Source organism: Hemitrygon akajei, chromosome 15, assembly GCF_048418815.1.
Source record: "Hemitrygon akajei chromosome 15, sHemAka1.3, whole genome shotgun sequence".
Lineage (NCBI taxonomy): Eukaryota > Metazoa > Chordata > Chondrichthyes > Myliobatiformes > Dasyatidae > Hemitrygon > Hemitrygon akajei.
The window spans coordinates 6,706,785-6,731,688 of record NC_133138.1 but is presented as its reverse complement, the minus strand read 5'-3'; the positions used below and the strand labels follow the sequence as shown (position 1 = coordinate 6,731,688).

Below are 24,904 nucleotides of genomic sequence, written 5' to 3'. Positions count from 1 at the left end.
ATGAATTCAAAATTGTATTAAGACATTTTACAGGAGAATGTCAGTGTAGTCCATCACCTGAAGCTTTATAGAAGTTGAATGATTCAGCAAGACAATGATCCGAAACACAAGATTAAATCAACAACAGAATGTTTTTTGAAGAAGAAAATTCATGTTTTGGAATGGCCAAGTCAGTGTCCAGACCTTAAAGCAATTGAGATGCTGTGGCATGACCTGAAGAGGGCTGTTCATGCAAGGTGTAGCATAAATATTGATGAACTGAAGCAGTTTTGTATGGAAGATTAGTCTAAAGTTCCTCCTTACTGTTGTGCTAGTCTGATCAACAGCTACAGGAAACATTTGGTGGAGATTATTTCTGCTAAAGGAGGTTCTACCAGTTATTTGATACAAGGGTTCACATACTTTTTCTAGCTTGGTCTGTGAATGATTAAACAATACATTCAATTAAGGCATGAAAAGTACAATTTTCTGTGTGTTATTAGTTTAGGCAGATTGTGTTTATCGATTATTGTGACTTGGATGAAGATCAGACCATATTTTGAGTAATTAATGCAGAAAGCCAGGTAATTGCAAAGGATTCACAAACTTTTCCTTACAACTGTATTGCCCCTCAGCCTTCAGGCTCTTGAACTAGAAAGGATAACTTTACTTCTCCGATTACTAAAATGTTCCCACGGCCTATAGACTCACTTTCAAGGACTCTTCATCTCATGTTCTTGATATCTATTGCTTATTTATTATTATTCTTTCTTTCTTTTGCACACTGGTTGAGTGCCCAAGTTGGTGCAAGTCTTTTGTTGATTCTGTTATGGTTATAATTCTATTCTGGATTTATTGAATATGCCTGCAATAAAGTGAACTTCAGTGTTGTAGATGGTGACATATGTATTTTGATAATAAATTTACTTTGAACATGGTTGTCAGAGGCTATTTGAGATTCGCGCAATTGGGAGCATTTAATAGATAGTGGGAGCTTAGCTCCAGTTCCACCCCTGAGTACACATATGTTCCTCCCCTGAGAACGGCATATGCAACTTTGAGATTCATTTTCTTGCAGGTTTTCAAAGTAGAACAAAGAAATTCAGTAGAATAAGTGAAAAACAAAGATAGACAAAGTGCAAAAAAAAGACAAGATGTGCAAATATTAAACAAACAAATAGTACTGAGAGCACAAGTTGCAGTGTCCTTGAGTTCAGAATTGAGGTGAGTGAAGTTATCCCCTTTGGTCCAGGTGTCTAGTGGTTGAGTGGAAATAACTGTTTCTGAACCTGGTGGTTGTGTGTTTATATCAGTTGACACAAACAACACATGGAATTGTATGTTTTGATGTATATGTGACAAATAACATTAAACTCTATCTTTATGAGAAGTGATGTCACAGAAAAATACAAATTTCCTACAAGCGGTAGATGCCGGGATGAGGTTTCTTCTGTATGCAGTGTCAGTAAATAGAGTTCCAGTCACAAAATAGGACTCAGATCAGAAGAAATTTATTTACTTGCATCAGGGGTTCCCAACCCTTTTTATGCCATGGATTAAGCATTAAGCCAAGGGTTCGTGGACCCCAGGTTGGGAACCGCTGGTCTAGATGGTAGAGAGTCTTTGGAACACTATCCAAGAGGATTGTGAATGCTTAGTGCTGAGGCACATTGATTGGGTTTAGATATTAAGATGATTAAGGCATAGGGTCCTAGAGCATTACAGCACAGAAACAGATCCTTTGGCCCATCACCCAATGTTGTAAAACAATAAAACATGAAAACATCCAAGGGGGTGAACACTTTATAGACACTGTATGCCATGAAGTTCCTTGTTTTGTGACAGTAGTACATTGTAATACATAATATATACTTACTGTAATTTATAGTTTTTTATTAAAAATGAAAATTAAGTAAGTAGTGCAAAAAGAGAAAAAAAGTATTTAGTTCGTGTACATGGGTTCATTGTCCACTCAGAAATGTGATGGCAGAGGGGAAGAAGTTATTCCTGCAACATTGAGTGTGAGTCTTCTGGTTCCTGTGCCACCCCCTTGATGGTAGCAATGAGAAGAGGGCATGTCCTGGGTGATGGGGTCCTTAATGATGGATGCAACCTTTTTGTGCTGGAGAGGCTAGTGCCCATGATGGAGCTGGCAGAAGTTTACAACAGTGCTTCTCTCTTTCTCTCTTCACCCCCCCCCCCCACAAATACCAAACGAATACTCTCCACAGTACGTTTGTAGAATTTGCAAGTTTCTTTAGTGACATACCAATTCTCCTCAAGCTCCTAATGAAATATAACTCCTGTTGCCTTTATTGTAATTGTATCAATATTTTGGGTCTAGGATAAGTCCTCAGATGTTGACGCCCAGGAACTTGAAATTTCTGACACTTTGCTGTTCCCACAATGAAGATTGATCTGTATTCCCTTACTTCCCCTTCCTGAAGTTCACAATTACTTGATCTTACTGACATTGTGTGCAAGGGTGTTACTACAATACCACTCAAATCAGCTGATCTATCTCACTTCTGTGTGCCTCCTCATTACCATCTGAGGTTCTGCCACGAATAGTTGTACTCTTGGTAAATTTATCAATGACATTTGAGTTGTGCCTATCCACGCAATCGTGGATGTAGAGAGAGTAGAGCAGTTGGCTGAGCATGCATCCTTGGAATGTGCTAAGAAGGTGATGTTATTTCTGATTTGCCCGGATTGTGGTCTTTCTGTCAGGAAGTCAAAATATCCAGTTGCAGAGGAAGGAACAGAGGCCCAGGATTTGGAATGTTGACCAAACTGAGGGTATGATTGTGATAAATGCTGAGTTGTAGTCCATAACAGCAGCCTGACATAGGTATAGGTATTGCTATTGTCCAGGTGATCCGAGGACGAGTGGAGAGCCAGACCCATTGTGATGATTGCCAAGTTACAGTGCCAGGTCCTTGCATAGGCAGTGTTGATTCTGATCATGTCCAACCTGTCAAGCCACTTCATCACAGTATCTGTGAGTGCACCCCGCTGATGGTTGTTAAGGCAGCTCATCTTGCTCTTGGGCACTGGTATGATCATTGTTTGAAGGGTCCCGTATGCTGAGGAGGCTGGTACCCCTGTTGGAGCTGGCTGAGTTTACAACTTTCTGTAGCTTTCTGATGGTGTGCAGTGGCCATTCCATAGGAGGGGGTGATGCAACCAGTTAGAAATCATTGCCAAAAGATCAAATCACAAACAGGAGAAAATCTGCAGATGCTGGAAATCCAAGCAACACACACAAAATGTGTGAAGTGTCCTGCTGAAGAGTCCTGTCCCAAAATGTCAACTGTACGCTTTTCTGTAGATGCTGCCTAGCCTGCTGAGTTCCTCCAGCATTTTGTGTGTGTTACCAAAGGATCAACATGGTTAGTGAATATGTGGTGACAAAAACAGGAAGTGTTGTAATCTCTGAATTAAAACCAGTAGGTCATGGAAAGGAGGGCATTTACAAATATCTTTGAGTTCTAGTTCCACTTCACATGAAGAAATGAGTAATTGTGGCTCTTGAGTATCTGTTGCGTATTGAGTGTGTGTATGCATGTGCGATGTTTGTGTGTGTCTCTGCTGCACTGATTATTTTCACACTTCAATCATGATCAGTTTGCAGGCTTCGAATGCCAGATCACATGCAAGCACCACCTTTGTTCACTATCTTTAGCATAGCTGAATATATTAACATGGAGTCACAGAGCACTACAGTACAGAAACAGGTCCTTCGGCCCATCTGGTCCATGCTGAACTATTTTTTTGCCCAGTCTCATTAACTCACAGCTTGACCATATCCTCCATTTTGGCTCCAAATATCTCCTCTGACTTTTGTTTCCAACAGTTGGGTCTCTATATGTTATGTTCATGCTTATGGTTTCCACAAGACATGGGAACAGGATTAGGTCACTTGGACCATCGAGTCTGTTCCACCATTCCATCATGGATGATTTATTATCCCTCTCAATCCCATTCTCCTGCTTTCTCCTCATAAGCTTTGACATCCTGACTAATCAAGGGCATTTCAACCTCCACTTTAAACATACCCAGTGACTTGGTCTCCACAGCCGTCTGCAGCAATGAATTCCACAGATTCACCACCCTCTGACTAAAGAAATTCATCCTCATCTCCTTTCTAAAGCTGTGCCCTCTGGTCCTAGACAGCCCATGATAGGAAACAAACTCTCCACATCCACTTGATTTAGTCCTTTCGATATTCGATAGGTTTCAATGAGATATCTCCCCTGCCCTTCTGTTTTTATGAACTGCAGCAGGTACAGGCCTAGAGTCATCTAATGCTTCTCATATGATAACCCTTTCATTCCCAGAATAATTCTTGTGAACCTCTTTGAACCCTCTCCAATGCCAGGACACCTTTTCTTAGATACGGAATCTAAAACGGTTGACAATACTCCCTGTGTGGTCTGAGCAATGCCTTATAAAACCTCAACCTTACCACTCGGAGAGTTTCCACTGTGTGTTTTAGCCATAACCTCTCCATCATTAAACATGTTTGCTTGCTAATGTATAACACAACCCAGATTACTACTCTCACTCTCATCAATGTCTTGGATAACTAATATAATGATCATCAAGTCATTCTGCTTCTCCTTGCCCACTGCTAGGTTGACCTTATACAAGTAGCTTGTTCCTTTGCAAGATACATAGATGATAGAAAAATGGAGGTCTGCATAGGAGGGGGAGGGTTAAATTGATCTTAGGTTAAAAGCTTGGCACGATATTGTGATTCAAAGGGCCTGTACAGTGCATTTCACAACCAATGACATACTTGCAGATAAAATCTGTCGGACCTGTTGAGTTCCTCCAGCATTGTGTGCATGTTTTTCTAGATTTCCAGCACCTGCAGAATGTCTTGTGTTTATATTATATTTCACTCCGTCAGCCCATACATTAAGAGTATACGCTTGAGTAGGCCAGACTCCCACACTGGGGTGTGAAGAGTAGAATAGTCATAGAACACTACAGCACAGAAACAGGCCCGTTGGCAGTCTAGTCCACGTCAAGCTATTAATCTGTCGAGTACCATCAACCTACATGAGGATCATTGCCCTCCATACCCCTCCCATCCATTCAGAGAACTTTGAATTGATACGTGGATAGGAGGGCTATGGTCCAGGTACAGGTCAGTGGGACTAGACAGTTTAAATATTTTAGCATTGACTAGATGGGCGGAGGGGCCTAATTCTGTGCTTCCTTTTCTATGACTCTATCCTAATCCTTTCTTAAATGTTGAAATCGAATCTTCTTCTGCCACTTAAACTGCAGCTCGTTCCGCACTCTCACCACCACCTGTGTGAAGTGGTTCCCCCTCCTGTTTCCATAAACATTTCACCTTTCACCTGAATCCATGACCTCCAGTTGTAGCCTCACCCAACCTCAGTGGAAAAAGTCTGCGTGCATTTACCACATCTATATCCGTTAAGTACCCACAGAGTTTTGTTTTGCACTGTTTACAGTGGGGATCCTGCAGTTTTTTAATGAGCTTGTAATTTGGTCACAGAGTGTGTGTGCAACAGTTAATGTTCACTTTACTATCTGCAGGTTGATTCCCACTATTGTCCAAGCTGCCTGGAGAACATGCCCTCGGCTGAGGCCAAACTGAAGAAGAACAGGTGATGCTGGGCTACTGGGGCTGTAAGATATAGTCCTGTGCAAAGGTCCTAGGCACATATATATAGCTATGGTGTCTAAGACTTTTGCACTGTACTGTATTTGTCAACATGGTACAGCAGGTGAATTTGTAAATCTGGTAGGAACGGAGGATGTTGGGAATGGAAAGGGTGGAGCGCTGTGGGAGGGGCAGGGGACAGAGCAGGAGCGCCAGGGCAGAGGGTGGTGCGGGAGCTGAGACAACAGGCAAGTTCATTTGATTCCAAGCAATTGGTTTATTGATCATGGCAGAATGTCTCTCTGCTGTTTCCCACTCCCACCCTTCTCCTTTTCCCAACTATGATCCCCCTCTCCCTGTCCCCTTCCCACTCTCAGTCCACAATTGAGACCCATATCAGAGTCAAATTTATCATCACTCACATATGTCATGGATTTTTTTTTTGCGGCAGCAGTACAGTGCAATACATAAAATTACTACAGTAGTTTTCAAAGTCTTGGGCTGTATATATGTGCCCAAGACTTTTGCACAGTACTGTAGGTCTGATCACAGCAGGATAGAAGGTTTCCTTGAGTCTGGTACTTCAGAATAAGGCGAGAGTTAAGTAGTGAGTGCACGGGTCCGGTAAAATAAAACACAGCAGCATCACTGCCATACAGCATTAGAGACAGTGTTGGTTCATATCCGCCATGACGTGGACAATCGTCGTCTTTCCACGACAACGATCGGCCTTGGCAAATTTTTCTTCAGAAGTCTTCTGGGCAGTGTCTTTACAAGATGGGTGATCTGAGCCATTATCAATACTCTTCAGAGACAATATTCACAAGAAAAATTAAAGTGTAAAAGAAAGAATGCAATTGGGACAAAAACGTTCATTGTAGTGGGAAGTGCTCAGAGTGTTGCAGTACTGAGGTAGTGAGTGATTAGAGTTGTGTTGGCTGGTTCAAAAACCAAATGGTTGAAGGAAAGTAGCTGTTCCTGAACCTGGTGGTGTTGGTACTTCGTGAACCAATCAGCAAAACCCATTACAAATCATTATAGTTTAGCAATACTGTGGCCACTTTGTATTAAAATGGATTTTTTTTTCAATTTCTGTATAATTTCTTTGTGCATTTTATTTGTGAATGCTGCTTATGTAAGGCTTTGTGCCTGTGATGCTGCTGCAAGTAGGTTTTTCCTTGCACCTTTACATACACAATGAACTTGACATTGTCTCTCTCAAGTGACGCCTTCTACTCCATTTAACCATTTATACCAATCCCTCTTTCCAGCACTTCATCCATAGTTTTCCCTGCTCCACCTTCCCTTCTGGCACTGTGTTCCACGTTGTAACCTGCAAATGAATTCCCCTTTTTATTAACCCCTACCTCCGTGATTGGCTGCATTATCAGTCTATAGAGTACATGTAATATTTATCAGGTCTAATAAACCTCAAATGTTTTGCTTGCTCTGGCAACAAACCCATCTGCTCTTATCTCTCAATCTCATTTTGCCAAAGTGCATGCAACCTTCCAATCCCATTTAACCCTGGGACAGAATATCTTCTGATTTACCACCGTCCCTCTCTGAGACAGAATATCCTCCGAATCACTACTGTCATTTTTAACCCTGGGACAGAATATCTTCAATTCACCACTGTCCCTTTTAACCCTGGGACAGAATATCTTCCGATTCACCATTGTCCCTTTTAACCCTGGGACTGAATATCTTCCGATTCACCACTGTCCCTTTTAACCCTGGGACAGAATATCTTCCAATCCACCACTGTCCCTTTTAACCCTGGGACAGAATATCTCCAATCCACCACTATCCCTTTTAACCCTGGGACAGAATATCTTCCGATTCACCATTGTCCCTTTTAACCCTGGGACAGAATATCTCCAATTCACCACTGTCCCTTTTAACCCTGGGACAGAATATCTCCAATTCACCACTGTCCCTTTTAACCCTGGGACAGAATATCTCCAATTCACCACTGTCCCTTTTAACCCTGGGACAGAATATCTCCAATTCACCATTGTCCCTTTTAACCCTGGGACAGAATATCTTCCGATTCACCATTGTCCCTTTTAACCCTGGGACAGAATATCTTCCGATTCACCACTGTCCCTTTTAACCCTGGGACTGAATATCTTCCGATTCACCACTGTCCCTTTTAACCCTGGGACAGAATATCTTCCAATCCACCACTGTCCCTTTTAACCCTGGGACAGAATATCTTCCGATTCACCATTGTCCCTTTTAACCCTGGGACAGAATATCTCCAATTCACCACTGTCCCTTTTAACCCTGGGACAGAATATCTCCAATTCACCACTGTCCCTTTTAACCCTGGGACAGAATATCTCCAATCCACCACTATCCCTTTTAACCCTGGGACAGAATATCTTCCAATTCACCACTGTCCCTTTTAACCCTGGGACAGAATATCTCCAATTCACCACTGTCCCTTTTAACCCTGGGACAGAATATCTCCAATCCACCACTATCCCTTTTAACCCTGGGACAGAATATCTTCCAATTCACCACTGTCCCTTTTAACCCTGGGACAGAATATCTTCCGATTCACCATTGTCCCTTTTAACCCTGGGACAGAGTATCTTCCAATCTCACTACTACCCCATAGAATCCTGTTAATCTATGTTTGTATTCAACAATTCTCCAATCTGTTTTCACTGCCCCTTTTAACCCTAGGATTGGATAAAACCTTCCAAACTTTCACCACTGCCTCTTGGGTGGTACAGTAGCATTACACTATTACAGTGCCAGCGATCACCAATTGTTCGATTCCCACCTCCATCTTTTAAGAAGTTTGTACATTTTCCCATGACTGTTTGGGTTCCCTCTGTGTGATCAGGTTTCCTCCTGACATTCCATGAGTTTTGGGCATGCTATATTGCATTGGAAGCATGGCAACACTTGCAGGCTGTCCAACGCAATTGATGTTATCGGTGCATTTCACTGTACAGGATTCGGATGAAGCTAATCTGAGCTTTCAGCCTTGATTTGAGTTGATATGGAACCTTCCAATCTCTCCCCATCGCCCCTTTTGATTATTGGCAGGAACGGGTTGTCTTGATGTTTTTTTGTTACTTGGCAGGTGCGCTAATTGCTTTGACTGTCCAAGCTGCATGCATACTCTCTCCACAAGAGCAACAAGCATCCCAGCACCCCTGCCCGATGATCCAGCCAAGACCACAATGAAGAAGGCTTACTACCTGGCCTGTGGTTTCTGCCGCTGGACTTCTAGAGATGTTGGCATGGCGGACAAATCTGTGGGTAAGTAGAGACTTAATCGGTCAGCTAATTAGCAAGGCGTGGTGGGACAAGTAGTGTGTGTGTATATCTATATGTGTGTATATGCACACAGGCACACACACACACACTCAATATTTTAGCCTCTTTTTACACTAATTTTTTAATATATTTCTTATTATAATTATTTATAGTATATTTTATTTATTGCACAGCACTGCTGCGAAACAGTGAATTTCATGACATTGGTTAGTGATAATAAACATGATTCTGATTCCTGTGAGCTGTGCTAGTCATGTTCCTTCTCTTTCAGCAAGTGGAGGGTGGCAGGAACCGGAGAACCTTCATGCCCAGAGGGTGAGTCACTGCTCAAGTAACCAATAAGTCACACAGGCTGATACTGAGTTACGGTCATAGAGTCACTTTGAGAGACAGAATGGAAACCGGCCCCTTGGCTTGCTGTTGACCTCACTATCTATCTCAATAGGGCCTTGTTCATAGGGTCTGCCTGCACTGCACTTTGTAACTAACACTTTATTATGCAATTTTCCTGACCTTTTTTTGCCTATAGTAATTCAATTTTCCCACATTAGAACTGTATACTTTGCCTTGTCCATTTGAAGTATCTGGCTACTTAAGCCCATCGCCCCTACTGGGGACATAGACCACTGACAGCAGCTTATCAGAAGCCTCCGTCTTGGGTGTATTCACAGGTGTAGCCCATCTTTTGCTTCCTCTCCTAGGGATGAGGTCTTTGGAGCTTCTGCTGGTATTTCTGTAGCTGTAGAATTTTACATGGTGGGGTTGCTAGCCCCATGCCCAACCCTCCTTCCTTCGCAACCGGGCTTGGGACCGTCCAAGGCGGAGTTAAAGTATCTGTAAATCTCTCTTAAATGTTGTGATCTCCTCTAGCAGCACGTTCCATGTATCTGTGTCAAACAAATAAACAGTCCTCTCAGATCCTGTTTGCAACCTCTTCCTGTCACTTTAACCCTTCATCTTGCTTTTGATATCCTTTCTACTGGAAAAAGGTTCTGACTTTTGGCTCCATACATCTCCCTTGAGCTTAAACCTCTCTTGCCTTAAATGCATGCAGTCTGATACTGGACATTGCAACCCTGGGAAACATATACCAGCTGTCTACTCTGTCTATGCCTCTCCTAATGGGGCAGCACGGTGGGGAAGCAGTTAGTGTAACACTAGCAATCCAGGTTCAATTCCCGCTGCTGTTTGTAAGGAGTTTGTGCATTCTCCCCATGACCATGTGGATTTTCTCCAGGTGCTCTGCTTTCCTCCCACATTTAGTAGGTTAATCGGTCACGTGGGTGTAATTGGGTGGGGAGGGCTCGTTGGGCCGGAAGGGCCTGTTACCGTGCTGTATCTCTAAATATTTCCCATGTACTATCTCAATACACTGTTGAATGAAACAATCTGTTTGCAAAAGTTTTTCACTGTACCTCTGTACTTCAGTTCAAAGTAAATTTAACATCAGCGTGTGTACTGTATATGTCACTGTATACAAGACAAACAACCAATGTGCAAAAGATAACAAACTGTGCAAGTGGAAAATAAATAAATAAATAAATCAGCAATAAGTATGGAGAACATGAGATGGAGAGTCCTTGGCTGTGAGAACAGTTCAATGATGGGGCAACTACAGTTATCCCTTCTGCTTCAAGAACCTGATGGTTGAGAGGTAATAACTGTTCCTGAGCATCGAACTAGAAGTCCCTACAAAGGACTCTGAGGACGACTGGCTGGGCTCATAGGAAACTACGTGCCTCCGACCTTTTCTGCGAGTTCATAGAATCATAGTGGTCTCCCTACCATCCACTGGGGACATTTATCAGGAGCGCTGCATACACAGGGCTTTTAGTATTATCAAGGATCCCACCCATCCATGCAGCATCCTCCTTGACGTTCTACCATCAGGCAGAGGAGACTCTGACACATAAAAACGAGAATGGTCAGGATTGGAAACAGCTTCTTCCCTCAGGCCATTGGGCTTCAGAACTCCCAGGCGCATCAGATTCAAAGTCTGATGAATCTGGTTAATCTGTTCTGTACCCTACATTATTTAATTTATACACTTTATTTATGTGTAATTCATCAGTAAATTTTATTCTTATTTTCCTAAGTTATTGTGTGTTATATGTGTGTTGTGTGTACTATTGTGCTTTACAACTTGGTTTGGAGAAACACTGTCTCACTGGATGGTATACATGTATGTAGCTAAATGCCAGTATTCTTGACTTGACGCGAACCTAGTGGTATAAGTCCTGAGGCTCCTAAATCATCTTCCTGATGGCAGCAGCAAGCAGAGAGCATGGCCTGGATAGTAGGGTCCCTGATGTTGGATACTGCTTTCCTGCAAGGATATTTTGTGTAGATGTGCTCAGTAGTGTGGAGGGCTTTGTCCATGATGAACTGGGCTGTATCCACTAACTTCTGTAGACTTTTCTGTTCAAGGGCATTGGTGTTTCCATACCAGGCTGTAATGCAACCAGTCAGTGTTTGATATCTGTATTGTGGGTGCACTGTGATCCAAAGGAGCGTCATTTCATTTGGTTGTATATGTGTACAAATGATAATGAACTTGAACTTCATCAATGTCCTTTGTCCCATCCCACAATCTCTCTGATCTACTACCATCAGGGAGGAGGTACAGGAGCAACAGGACTAGGGCTGCCAGACTGGGTAACAGCTTCTTCCCCCAGGCTGTGAGACTAATGAATACCCTGTCAGCACTGAGGTCTCGTCACTAGGACAGCGAGCTGTTTACTGTTTACTTGGGCTCTGCATTTCCCATGCATTTTGAATTGTATTTTATTAATTTGCAATATTTTGTTTTGTGTGTGATATCTGTGTTATGGGTTGGGAAATAATGTTTCATTTGTTTGTATATATGTGCATTCAGATGGCAATGTTTGAACTCACATACGCATAAATGAAAATTATTACCTTCCATACTTGTCTGTAGATCAATAAATTGCTGGAGTATTACCACCAGTTGGCCCAGAGGGAGAAGATTGAACGCGATCGGAAGAAGCTGGTCAGACGTAGAAACTACATGCCTCTGGCCTTTTCTGTGAGTTACCCTTTATTGGTGTCTGTGTATTAGCTGAGTTGGTGGAGATCAAGGGACAACATAAGCCCCAGCTAAGAATTCCCCAGGCTACTTGTTTGTGGTCGTGTTCAATGGCTCTTAGAGAAATTTGTGTGTAGTTTGGCACCATGGTAGTGCAGAAGCTATTATGGCTTGGCACGTCAGAGTTCAGAGTTCAATCCTGGCAATCTCTGTAAGGAGTTTGTATGTCCTCCCAGTGGAATGCGAGGCTTTTCTCTAGGTGTTCTGGTGTCCTCCCACAGTACAAAGATGTACTGGTTGGCAGGTTAATTGGTCATTGTAAATTGTCCTGTGACTAGGCTAGGATTAAATTGGGATTGTTGGGAGTTGTTGGGCAGTGCGGCTCAAATGGCTGGAAAGCCCTATTCCACGCTGTATTTCTAAATTTAAAAAAAAATATTTTGTGGTGTAAAACTAAATCTTCATGCATTTAAATTTTAAACACAAGAGACTCTGCAGACACTGTCAATCCAGAGTATCACATACAGTATGCTGGAGGAACTCAGCTGGTCAGGCAGCATCCATGGAAAGAAGGGACTCTGCCCAAAATGTCTGTGTATTACCCTCCATAGTGGCTGCCTATCTGCTGAGTTCTTCCACCATTTTGCATTTAAATCTTCTGCTAACTAACCAGCAAGTTGGCTTCTTCACCTTTCCTTTCCGGCCCTATAATGGGAGATAGAAAAAGGATGTCAAAAGGACAATGTTATGATAATCATGGGGGATTTCATTTTATGGGTAGATTGGGGAAAATCAGGTTAGTGCTGGAACCCAAGAGGGAGGATATGTAGAATGCCTACAAGATCACTTTTTAGAGCAGCTTGTGGTTGAGCCCACTAGGCAGTCAGCTATTCTGATTTGGGTGTTGTGCATCGAACCAGAATTGATTAGAGAGCTTAAGGTAAAGGAACCCTTAGGGCAGAAGTGATCATAATCTGACAGAATTCGCCCTGCAATTTGAGAAGGAGAAGCTAAAGTCAGATATAGCAGTATTACAGTGGATTAAGGGAATTACAGAGACACGAGAGAGGAGCTGACCAAAATTGATTGGAAGGGAATGCTAGCAGCAAGTCTGGAATTTCTGGGAGCAATTTGGAAGGCACAGGATAGAAACATTCCAAAGGGTGTCAAAGGTTATAGGGAAAAGGCAGGAGAATGGGGTTGGAAGGGGTAGTAGATCAACCATGATGGAATGGTGGAGCAGGCTCGATGGACAGAATGGTCTAATCTGCTCCTGTGTCTTATGATTTTCCTTTCCAGTCCTGATGAAGGGTCTTGGCCCAAAGCATCAGTTCTTTATTTCTGTCCGTGGATGCTGCCTGACCTGAGTCCTGTAGCATTTTGTGTGTGTCCATCTAATTAAACCTGTTTAAGTCATACATGATAATCTGAACGCCTTAACCTTTGAATGATTCTTTGTTTTGTCTCAATACTGCTGCTGCTCCTTGGGTTGTATAGACACACACTATACATGTGGTGGTGAGTTGGACTTGGTTATTATATTCATTTGCCCAGTGTTGTTACATCGTCCACATTCACATCAGAAATCTAAGCATCGTCTGAACTTTAACTGGAGTCTGTAATTGGTCTGGGGTGATTCTTTGGATTTGGGGGAAATTAATAAACCAACCCTGAACAAAGATTCAAGATTTTTTAATGTCATTACCAGTACACAAGTGTAGAGGAGAACAAAATAATTGTTACTCTGGCTCTGATGCATCACAAAAAAAACCCCCACGATAAGATAAAGAGCTGTAATTTACCCAGGTGGTGCTAGGGATAGGGACGGGGGAAGAGCCTGACAATTCTTGACAGTTGAGATGTTCACCTGACTGCTGAAAACTTGTTAATGTTTCTTAACTTTTAAGTTATCTTCATCTCCATACCATTAACACAAATCTTTGATCAACAACTTTATAAATTTGTAGAAATTGTTATATCTGTTAATGTCTACGTAACATGTATTGGTCAGCATGAGTGTACATAAAATGTGCATGATCATGTGCACTTGTATCCATATTTAACGTGAACATACAGTTGAGTTGGTGTTTCATTGTAAAGGTTTTTGGAGCACATGTCAAACCTCGGTGTTGAATTGGGCAGAAGAATTACACTCATGCTAAGTTACCTACTATGATGGCAGAAACTGAAACTTCTTTTGTACCCAAGAGTCGAAATGATCTAAATTCTGTTTGCAACTCAGACTTGGAAAGAGGTCAGTCTGTGATTGTGTTAGTGACAGTTTCTCTGGTTGGCTTGAGACGGTGTAAGCAGTTGATGCATCTTCTGTCTCCATTCACACTGACATTGAGTTTAATCAACTGGATCATCAACTGCTGCAAGTTTGTGTCTCCCAGGCGGTATGCCCTGTATTATACGTTTTGATGCCTTCTGTTTCAGGACAAGTACGGCCTCGGCACCAGACTGCAGCGGCAGCGAGCAGGGGCTCCTCTTATTTCCCTCAGCGGATCTACGTAAGTATTGATTAATCTGCATGATGTGAGTGTCATTACTTCTGTTTACCCCTATACAGATCCCGATTAGTCTGCTCTGTCGTTTAATCATAGCTGGTTTGTTTTTCCCTCTCAACCCCATTCTCCTCCTCCCTGTAGCCCTTTTAAATTTATAATATACATTTACTGTAATTTATAGTATATTTTATTTATTGCACTGTAGTCTGATCATTCGTGTTCAGTAGGTGGTCCTCAGGGATCTCTAGAGGCTGATCCAGGATCCACATATTCTAGTGTAGGCTGTGGTTAGTCTTTGGGTCTTCTGGTTGTTCATTCTCTCCTTTCAGAGCTGCCGTTTTTTCTCTGCGGCACAGCAGAGGTCACTTTCACGTAGGACAGCTCCCTCTTGAACAGATTTCCTCCAGGTCCATCTATTGAGTGCAAAGTCTTTCCAGTTTTTGGATGTGCTGTTGAATTTCTTCAGACTGATTTTGATGTTACCGTTGAAGTGTTTTCTTTCCCCACCAGGGGCTCACTGACCATCAGCTGGGAGTAAAGGATCTGTTTGGGGAATGACGTGACCTGTCCATCAAAGTTGCTGTTGTTTTCTTGTGGTGGAAATGCTGTTCATACTGGCCTCAAGCCTGGACTGCTGCCGCAAAACAACAAATTTCACGACTTATATCAGTGATAATAGACCTGATTCTGATTCTGACTTTTGACACCCTTACTAATTAAGAACCTATCAACTCCACTTTAAATATACCCAATGACGTCCTCCAGAGCCTTGTGTGGCAAAGAGTTCCACTGATTCACCACCTTCTGGCTAAAGAAATTCCTCCACATCTCTGTTCTAAGGGACGTCCTTCTACTCTGAGGCTGTGCCCTCTGGTCTTAGACTCACCAACTATAGGAAACATTCTGTCAACATCCATTCTGTCCAGGCATTTCAGACAGATCACACCATAAGAAAGAAGTATATATATGTCAGTGGGGAAGATTCTGTCCTTAAAACATCAGGTGTGCATCTTCAGGCTCCTGTATCTCCTCTCTTGTAGTAATGAGAAGGGGGCATGTCCTGGCTGGAGAGGGTTCTTCAAGATGGATGCTATCTTCTTGAGGGAATCACCTCTTGAAGATGTCCTCTATATTGGGGAGGGTAGTGATGGAGCTAGCTGAATCTACATCCTGTGCTGCTTTTTCTGATCCTGTGCGTTGGTGCCTCCATACTGGATGGTGATGCACCCGGTCAGAATGTCCTCCCGGCGCATCTGTAGAAATTTGGTGACACACCAAATCTCAAACTCCTAATGAAGTAGAGCCGCTGGTGTGCCTTCTTCATGATTGCATCAGTATGTTGGCCCCAGGATAGATCTTCAGAGATGTTGGCACACAAGAACTATAGGTTCATAATTAGAACAGCCCCTTCGGCCAATAATGTTGTGCCTAACCAATTAAATTGGTAATCAATGGACAACTAATCTCTGCCTACAATGTCCATATCCTTCCATTTAGCTGCCTATCTAAAGTCCATAAAGTATCTGCCTCTACCACCGTAGCAGGTACTGCATTCCAAGTACCGACCACTCTTCATGTTTAAAAAAAAAATGCCCCTGATATTTCCTTTGAAATTACTCCCTCTCACCTTAAATGGATGCCCTCTGGTATTAGACATTTTGATCTTGGGGGCGAAAGATACTGTCTGTCTACCTTATGCCAGTCATAAACCTCTACTAGATTTCCCCTTGGCCTCTGCCGCTCCAGAGAAAACAACCCAAGTTTCCCCAACCTCTTGTTACAGCACTTGCCCTTTAATCCAGGCAGCATCCTGGTGAACCTCTTCTGTACCCTCTCCAGAGCCTCGACATCCGTCCTGTAATTGCATCAATGCGTTCCTGCCTTGCAGGTTGAAGGATGGCGAGGACCACAAGGACATTAAGATCGAGCCTGCACAGGCATTGGAAGAGGTAGAGCCGCTGCCTGAGGATTACTACACCAGACCCATTAACCTGCCTGAGGGTAAGAGCTGAACCAGCTTGAGACCGATGCACCACACACTGAACTATTCCCTCTGATGGCATGTTGTGAACTAGTGCAGGCAGATTATTCACTTATCACAATTCATTACAAACAAATTCATTAATGTCAACCTGAAATTGTTAACCTGCTCAGTTGAGGAAAAGCACCAGAGACACGAAATTACCTCTGAAACGGTTTTTATTCAGAGAGGAGTTCGCAGCCCCACGCACTTCGGGCGTAAGGTAGCCAACTCCCAATTTGTCGGTTTATGAAGGTCATACTTATACCCAAAAGCAGGGTACTACATTCGCAAATATGGTTACCGATTCGAATTCATCAATTGATTGGCTATTGCATAGCTAAGCACGCAAAATACTCGGAATAAGCATAGACACAAGCGTAATACTCGGAATGGGTATGGACGTAAGCAAAACACTCAAAATAGGTATATAGCTCAAAATACTTTGCTAAACACTTTGTCTTGTGGTCGCAGGTTCCCTTTTCTTTGTGGTTGCCACCTGCTATCTGGAATCTTAGCTACTTCCCCAATAACGTATCCTCCCACTGGTCCTGTCTACATATTTTGCTACACTTACCCCTCGCCCACCCCTTCTACACGTACCCCTTACCCTCTTCACATTCTCACAGTGAACTATTGTTGCAAGTACCAAAAAGTGAATTATTTGTAATAGACTGTTCCTACAGCTGTCAAAGACGCCATGGTAGTGTAGCACTTAGCACGATGCTGCTACAGGGCGTCAGAGTTTGGAGTGCAATTCTGACCTCATCTGTAAAGAGTTAGTACGTTCCTGCCTGTGGCCACGTGGGTTTCCTTTGGGTACGCCAGTTTTCTCTCACAGTCCAAAGGTGTACTGCTAATAGACTAATTGGTCATTGTAAATTGTCCTGTGGCTTGGCTAGTAGCTGGGTTGCTGGGGGATTGCAGCCCCTTGAACTGGAAGAGCCTGTTCCGTGCTGTCAATCTAAAATAAAATAATTAGCATGCAATGAACAACTCTTAATAAGTGGTGAACTAGTCCATCTGAAGGCATGTTGTGAACTTTGTGTTTTTCAGGCAGACTGGTGACCTCGCACACACTGACCTGGGTTAGACAATTCACTGCATAACTCTTCATTAATTCAAAGTGTGCACCTTATTGTCTTTGCACAAATACAATGGAAAGATATTGACTCTAGGTTAATACTTTTGAGTAATGAATTCTACTGTTTCCTTTGTATCAATACTCACTCAGACCACCTCTCCAATTCATAACACCAAGATAAAGGATCTCCAGTTGACCAAACAATTGATTATTCTAGGCAGCCATCTGTCTGGATAGGCTTGAACCTGCTAACATGAACATCAGTTTCTCCAACTTCAAGTAATTTCTCTGCCTTCCCACTTCTCTCTTCTATTCCATATTCTGGTTCCCCTCTCCTTCTCTTTTCACTTCTGATTACTCCCCCCCCCCCCCCCCCCACCCCACCCACCTTCACCTGGTCTCATCTATCGCCTGTCAGTTTGTGCTCCCACCCTCCCTCTCACCTTCTTAATCTGACTTCTGCCACCTTCCTTTCCGATCCTGATGAAGGGTCTCTGCCTGAAATTCTACTGGGTATTTTTTTATAGACTACCCAATAGTAACAGGGACATCGAGGAGCAGATAGGGAGACAGATTCTGGAAAGAAGTAATAATAACAGGGTTGTTGTGGTTGGGTGATTTTAATTTCCCAAATATTGATTGGCATCTCCATGGAGTGAGGGGTTTAGTTGGGGTGGAATTCGTTAAGTGTGTTCAGGAAGGTTTCTTAACACAATATGTAGATAAGCCTACAAGAGGAGAGGCTGTACTTGATTTGGTATTGGGAAATGAACCTGGTCAGGTGTCAGGTCTCTCAGCAGGAGAGCATCTTGGAGATAGTGATCACAATTCTATCTCCTTTACTACAGCATTGGAGAGGGATAGGAACAGACAAGTTAGGGAAATGTTTAATTGGAGTAAGGGGAACTATGAGGCTATCAGGCAGAAACTTGGAAGCATAAATTGGAAACATGTTCTCAGGAAAACATACCAAAGAAATGTGGCAAATGTTCAAGGGATATTTGCATGGGGTTCTGAGTAGGTACGTTCCAATGAGACATGGAAAGGATGGTAGGGTACAGGAACCATAGTGCACAAAGGCTGTTGTAAATGTAGTCAAGAAGAAAAGAAGAGCTTATGAAAGGTTCAAAAACCTAGGTAATGATATGAATCTAGAAGATTATAAAGCTAGCAGGAAGGAGCTTAAGAATGAAATTAGGAGAGCCAGAAGGGGCCATGAGAAGGCCTTGGCGGACAGGATTAAGGAAAATCCCAAGGTATGTGAAGAGCAAGAAGATAAGACATGAGAGAATAGGACCAATCAAGTGTGACAGTGGAAAAGTGTGTATGGAACCGGAGGAAATAGTGGAGGTACTTAATGAATACTTTACTTCAATATTCACTACGGAAAAGGATCCTGGCGATTGTAGGGATGATTTGCAGTGGACTGAAAAGCTTGAGAATGTAGATATTAAGAAAGAGGATGTGCTGGAGCTTTTGGAAAGCATCAAGTTGGATAAGTCACCAGGACCAGATGAGATGTACCCCAGGCTACTGTGGGAAGCGAGGGAGGAGATTGCTGAGCCTCTGGGAATGATCTTTGCATCATCAATGATGATGCAAAGGAGAGGTTCCGGAGGATTGGAGGGTTGCAGATGTTTTTCCCTTATTCAAGAAAGGGAGTAGAGATAGCCCAGGAAATTATAGACCAGTGAGTCTTACTTCAGTGGTTGGTAAGTTGATGGAGAAGATCCTGAGAGGCAGGATTTACGAACGTTTGGCGAGGTATAATATGATTAGGAATAGTCAGCATGGCTTTGTCAGGGGCAGGTTGTGCCTTACCAGCCTGATTGAATCTTTTGAGGCTGTGACTAAACACATTGATGAAGCTAGAGCCGTAGATGTAGTGTATATGGATTTTAGCAAGGCATTTGATAAGGTACCCCATGCAAGGCTTATTGAGAAAGTAAGGAGGCATGAGATCCAAGGGGACATTGCTTTGTGGATCCAGAACTGGCTTGCGCACAGAAGGCAAAGAGAAGTTGTAGACGGGTCATATTCTGCATGGAGGTCAGTGACCAGTGATGTGCCTCAGGGATCTGTCTGGGACCCCTGCTCTTCGTGATTTTTATAAATGACCTGGATGAGGAAGTGGAAGGATGGGTTAGTAAATTTGCTGATGACACAAAGGTTGGGGGTGTTGTGGATAGTGTGGAGGGCTATCAGAGGTTACAATGGGACATTGATAGGATGCAAAATTGGGCTGAGAAGTGACAGATGGAGTTCAACCCAGATAAGTGTGAGATGGTTCATTTTGGTAGGTCAAATATGATGGCACAATATAGCATTAATGGTAAGACTCTTGGCCGTGTGGAGGATCAGAGGGATCTTGGGATCCAAGTCCATAGGACACTCAAAGCTGCTATGCAGGTTGACTCTCTGGTTAAGAAGGCATACGGCGCATTGGCCTTCATTAATCGTGTGATTGAGTTTAAGAGCCATGAGGTATTGTTGCAGCTATATAGGACTCTGGTCAGACCCCACTTGGAGTACTGTGCTCAATTCTGGTCGCTTCACTATAGGAAGGATGTGGAAACCATAGAAAGAGTGCAGAGGAGATTTACAAGGATGTTGCCTGGATTGGGGAGCATGCCTTATGAGAATAGGTTGAGTGAACTCAGCCTTTTCTCCTTGGAGCGACGGGGGATGAGAGATGACATGATAGAGGTGTACAGGATAATGAGAGGCATTGATCATGTGGATAGTCAGAGGCTTTCCCCCAGGGCTGAAATGGCTAGCATGAGAGGGCATAGTTTAAGGTACTGGAGAGTAGGTATAGAGGAGATGTCAGGGTTAAGTTTTTTATGCCGAGAGTGGTGAGTGTGTGGAATGGGCTGCCAGAGGCAGAAACAATAGGGTCTTTCCAGAGACTCCTGGATGGGTACATGGAGTTTAGAAAAATACAGGGCTATGGGTAAAGCCTAGGTAATTCTAAGGTAGGGACATGTTCAGCACAGCTTTGTGGGCCGAAGGGCCTATATTGTGCTGTATGTTTTCTATGAAACATCGACTGTTTATTCCCCTCATACATGCTCCCTAACCTGCTGAATTCCTCATCTTTGACATCTACAAAATCTCTTGCATTTGTCTTAAACATCTTTATCGGTATTTACCTCCAGTACCATTCCTGGCAGAGCATTCTAGGCCTCTACTGCTGCCTGTAAAGACAAAACTTGCCCTGTAAATCTCTTTTGACACCTACTCTAGTTATGAATTGCTTTAATCCTCCAGTTACTGGCTGTGAGGCCACTGTATTCCCAGCAGTCAGCCAGTTACTTCAGATTTCCTTCTGTTCTGTTGATTGATAGAGAGTTGCAGCATAAAGTGAGGCATTCTCAAGAGAGCACAGCACAGGAAGGTAGCCTCCGTTATTGATTGATAGAGAGCTCTAACATAAAATGGGCACTCAAGAGCACAGCACAGGAAGGTAGCCTCTGTTATTGATTAATAGAAAGCTCCAGCATTTATGCAATTCACTCTCAGGAGAGTGCAAGAAGGAAGTTATTCAGTTACTGTGAAGCCAACAGCTGAAGATGCATTGTATTGTATTCAGTGCTGGTCCCACAGCTTTCTGACAGGCAGGAGTTCAAAGTGAACTTTTATCAAAGTACATGTATGTCACCATGTACAATGTACACTTGAGATTGATTTTCATTCACAGTAAGTACAAGAAATACAATAAAATCAATGAAAAAAAGTACACACGAAGACTGACAGGCAACCAATGCACCAAAGAAAATAAACTCTGCAAATACAAAAACAATAATAAATAATTAATATTGGAAACATGAGCTGTAGAGTCCTTGAAAGTGAGTCCATTGGTTGTGTTCAGTGATCAGTTTATTGTTGAGGTGAGTAGAGTTATCCCCTCTGGTTCAAAAGCCCGATGGTTGAGGGGTAACAACTGTTCCTGAATCTGGTGATGTGGGTCCTGATGTTCCTGTACCAGCTGCCCGATGGCAGCAGTGAGGAGAGCATAACCTGGATGATGGGGTCCCTGATGACGATGGTGCTTTGTGGCAGCGCTCCTTGTACATGTGCTCAATGATGGACTGGGCTGTATCCACCACATTGTGGAGAGTCGCACAGCACAGGATTGATAAAGGATTTGACTTTGAACGATCATTATTGGAGCTGAGGTTGTGTCATAAGAAATCTGTGAGGGTCACCAGCAGCAGTTAGTTCAGTACTGGGGGCTGCTGCAGAAGGGTCACATTGAGGTTGGCACATTGTGGACTAAGGTGTGAAAGCAGAACGTCTGGCGGTAAGCCACGTGGTCATTGGGAGAACGTGCAGTCACAGTGCCTGAGGTCAGGATTGGACCTGGCTCTCTGGGTTGTGGGGCAGCGTCTCTACCAGCTGTCTACAAAATCTTCGATAAATGGGTGCATTGAAACAGTTAATGCAGATTGGCGGCTTGCTGTCAATCCCAGGGAGGGCTGAGGTTCTCACTGGGTGAGTTAAGAGGTGCCCGCTGTGTCTTGTCTCACCCTGTGTGATTCCTTTGCTTTTATTCCTGCAGTGACCACCCTTCACCAACGATTGATGCAGCCAGATTTTCAACCCATAAGTGCTTCCCAGTTACATCCAAAGCACAAGCACCTCCTGATAAAGCGCTCACTGCGCTGCCGGGTAAGTCCACAAATACGATCAGAGTTTGTTTCTTGGTTGGGGGTGGAGTGTGTACTGTGAATCCTAAATAGAGAGGATGTCCTCAATTTTCTACCTCTAATAAAATAAATTGTGCAAAAGAGTAATAGAGGGGTAGTGTTCATGGATCATTCAGAAATCTGATGGCAGGGGGTAGGGAAGGGGTTACTCCAAATGGTTGGTGAGTGCATGTCTCGAGGATCCTGTACCTCCTCCCAAGACGGGAGTAATGAGAAGAGGGCATTTATTTAATGATGGAAGCCTCCTCCTAGGGGCATTGGCTCTTGAAGATGTCTTCGATGGTGATGTCACTTTAAGGGTGCTGGATACTGAGGGGCCTAGACGTGGAGAGGATGTTTCCTATAGTGGGGGAGTCTAGAGCCAGAGGGCACAGCCTCAGAAAAGAGGGACGTCCATTTAGAATAGAGATGAGGAGGAATTTCTTCAGTTTGATGGTGGTGAATCTGGAATTCATTGCCACAGACAGCTGTGGAGGCCAAGTCAATGGGTATATTTAAAGTGAAGGTTGATAGGTTCTTAAATAGTCACAGCATCTAAGGTTATGGGGAGAAAGCAGGAGAGTGGGGTTGAGAGGGATGATAAATCAGCCATGATGGAATGGTGAAGCAAACGTGATAGCCCGAATGACCTAAATCTCCTATCTCTTAAGGACTAATATCTTTGGTGTGGCCAGATCTGTCCCATATACATAGAAACATAGAAAATAGGTGCAGGAGTAGGCCATTCGGCCCTTCAAGCCTGCACCGTCATTCAATATGATCATGGCTTATCATCCAACTCAGAACCCTGTACCTGCTTTCTCTCCATACCCCCTGATCCCTTTAGCCACAAAGGCCATATCTAACTTCCTCTTAAATATAGCCAATGAACTGGCCTCAACTGTTTCCTGTGGCAGAGAATTCCACAGATTCACCACTCTCTGTGTGAAGAAGTTTTTCCTCATCTCGGTCCTAAAAGGCTTCCCCTTTATCCTTAAACTGTGACCCCTCGTTCTGGACTTCCCCAACATTGGAACAATCTTCCTGCATCTAGCCTCCCCAATCCCTTTAGAATGTTATACGTTTCAATAAGATCCCCAATTGTATATTTTATATTTATATATAATTGTATATTTCAATACAATTATATTTGGAAGTTTAAAAGCCACAATCACACACAACATTTATAAATGTGCTTTCATTCCTAATGCTCCATCTCATAGCGTGGTGGAGATTACACATGTTTGATGCATTGCATCAGGAATCAACTTTATTCACCATACACATTTCCATGTATTAGGAGTTTGCTGGGGCTACAGGCAGCAACAAAAAACATTCAACAATTCTAAAGAATTATGTAAAGTTAGAAGGACAGATAGGCCATAGAATATGTTAAGATATATAAATCACGGCGTGAATTTGCAATGTAAATATATTCTAAAAAGTAGTTTAATGTTTTTACAGTGCAGTGACTCGGGTAATGGTGCTGGATGGGGCTAACTAGAATGTTTGATCATTTAACTGGAGAAAGAAATTTCTAAGATGTGAAGTTTTTATTTTAACAGACCTCTAGCACTTTCCAGAAGGGAGCTTTTGAAATGGGCAGTTTGCAGGGTGGGTAGTGAATTTTTCCAGCCTGCTTCTTTGTGTCGGACGCATACGAGTCCTGCAGTGATGGTAGACTGCAGCCAATGACCTTTTCTGCTGACCTGTGTGTTCCTGTAGTTTCTGTATATTGTGGGAGGATGCTGTCTATGATCACAGTGTATTACACCAGGATGTTCTGGGGAAAAAGGAATCACCAAACCAGCCAGTACTGGTTGATGTGAGGATGCTGACTATGATGACAGTGTAGAATTACACCAGGATGTGATGGGGAAGATGGAATTTTACCAACCGCCACAAGAACTACATACCCACCAAGCAACTGGAATTGGTTTATTCTTGTCACATGTACTGAGATACAGTGAAAAGCAGAACCAGGCAAAATCATTTGACTTGTGGTTAGCTCCTGCTGTAACTGGAGGCATTTGCTTTCCACTGTTAAATTGGTCTTGTGAAATAAAAGCTGATTCATTAGCTTTGAGTTACTTGGTTTTAAAATTGTAGCCAGTACTGTAAGGTTCTGAATGATTTTTCTATCAGAACAAACTCTTCAATTTTAATTGTCATTCAACCATACTTGATTCAAATCCTTGTCAAGATACTTTTGGAATGGAGACACCACATTTGAGATTACAACCACTCCCTGAGCAGAAAGAATTTATCTCCTCTGATCCCTTCTAAACTGCATGTCCCTCACCTAAACTTTTCTTATCCCAGAATCAGGTTTAACATCACTGGCATATCTTGTGAAATTTGTTGTTTTGTGACAGCAGCATATTGCAATACATAATAAAAAATAAGTTAAGATATACTGTGTGTGTAAGAAATAAATTAAATAGGTAGTGCAAAGAGAGAGCAAAAGAGAAAAAAATAGGTAGTGTACATAGGTTCATTGTCTGATGATGGAGGGGGAAGAAACTGTTCCTGAAACAAACATTGAGTGAGTGTCTTCAGGCTCCTGTATCTTCTCCATGGTGGTAGCAATGAGAAGAGGGCATGTCCTGGGTGATGAGGGTCCTTAATGATGGGTTTTC

The 24,904-nt window shown here is 42.9% G+C and overlaps 1 protein-coding gene across 2 annotated transcripts in view; it reads left to right on the top strand.

The window, feature by feature from the left end:
- Positions 1-24,904, top strand: part of dctn4 (dynactin 4) — a 41,445-nt gene that overhangs the window by 4,437 nt on the left and 12,104 nt on the right. The window contains exons 2-9 of one of the 2 annotated variants that reach the window (XM_073067106.1): positions 5,554-5,624; positions 8,721-8,899; positions 9,189-9,232; positions 11,856-11,963; positions 13,461-13,481; positions 14,403-14,476; positions 16,362-16,474; positions 22,139-22,248. In XM_073067106.1, the coding sequence (XP_072923207.1) occupies positions 5,554-5,624; positions 8,721-8,899; positions 9,189-9,232; positions 11,856-11,963; positions 13,461-13,481; positions 14,403-14,476; positions 16,362-16,474; positions 22,139-22,248 (720 nt within the window). The remainder of the gene's footprint in view (positions 1-5,553; positions 5,625-8,720; positions 8,900-9,188; positions 9,233-11,855; positions 11,964-13,460; positions 13,482-14,402; positions 14,477-16,361; positions 16,475-22,138; positions 22,249-24,904) is intronic. The other variant, XM_073067107.1, reaches the window with a different exon arrangement.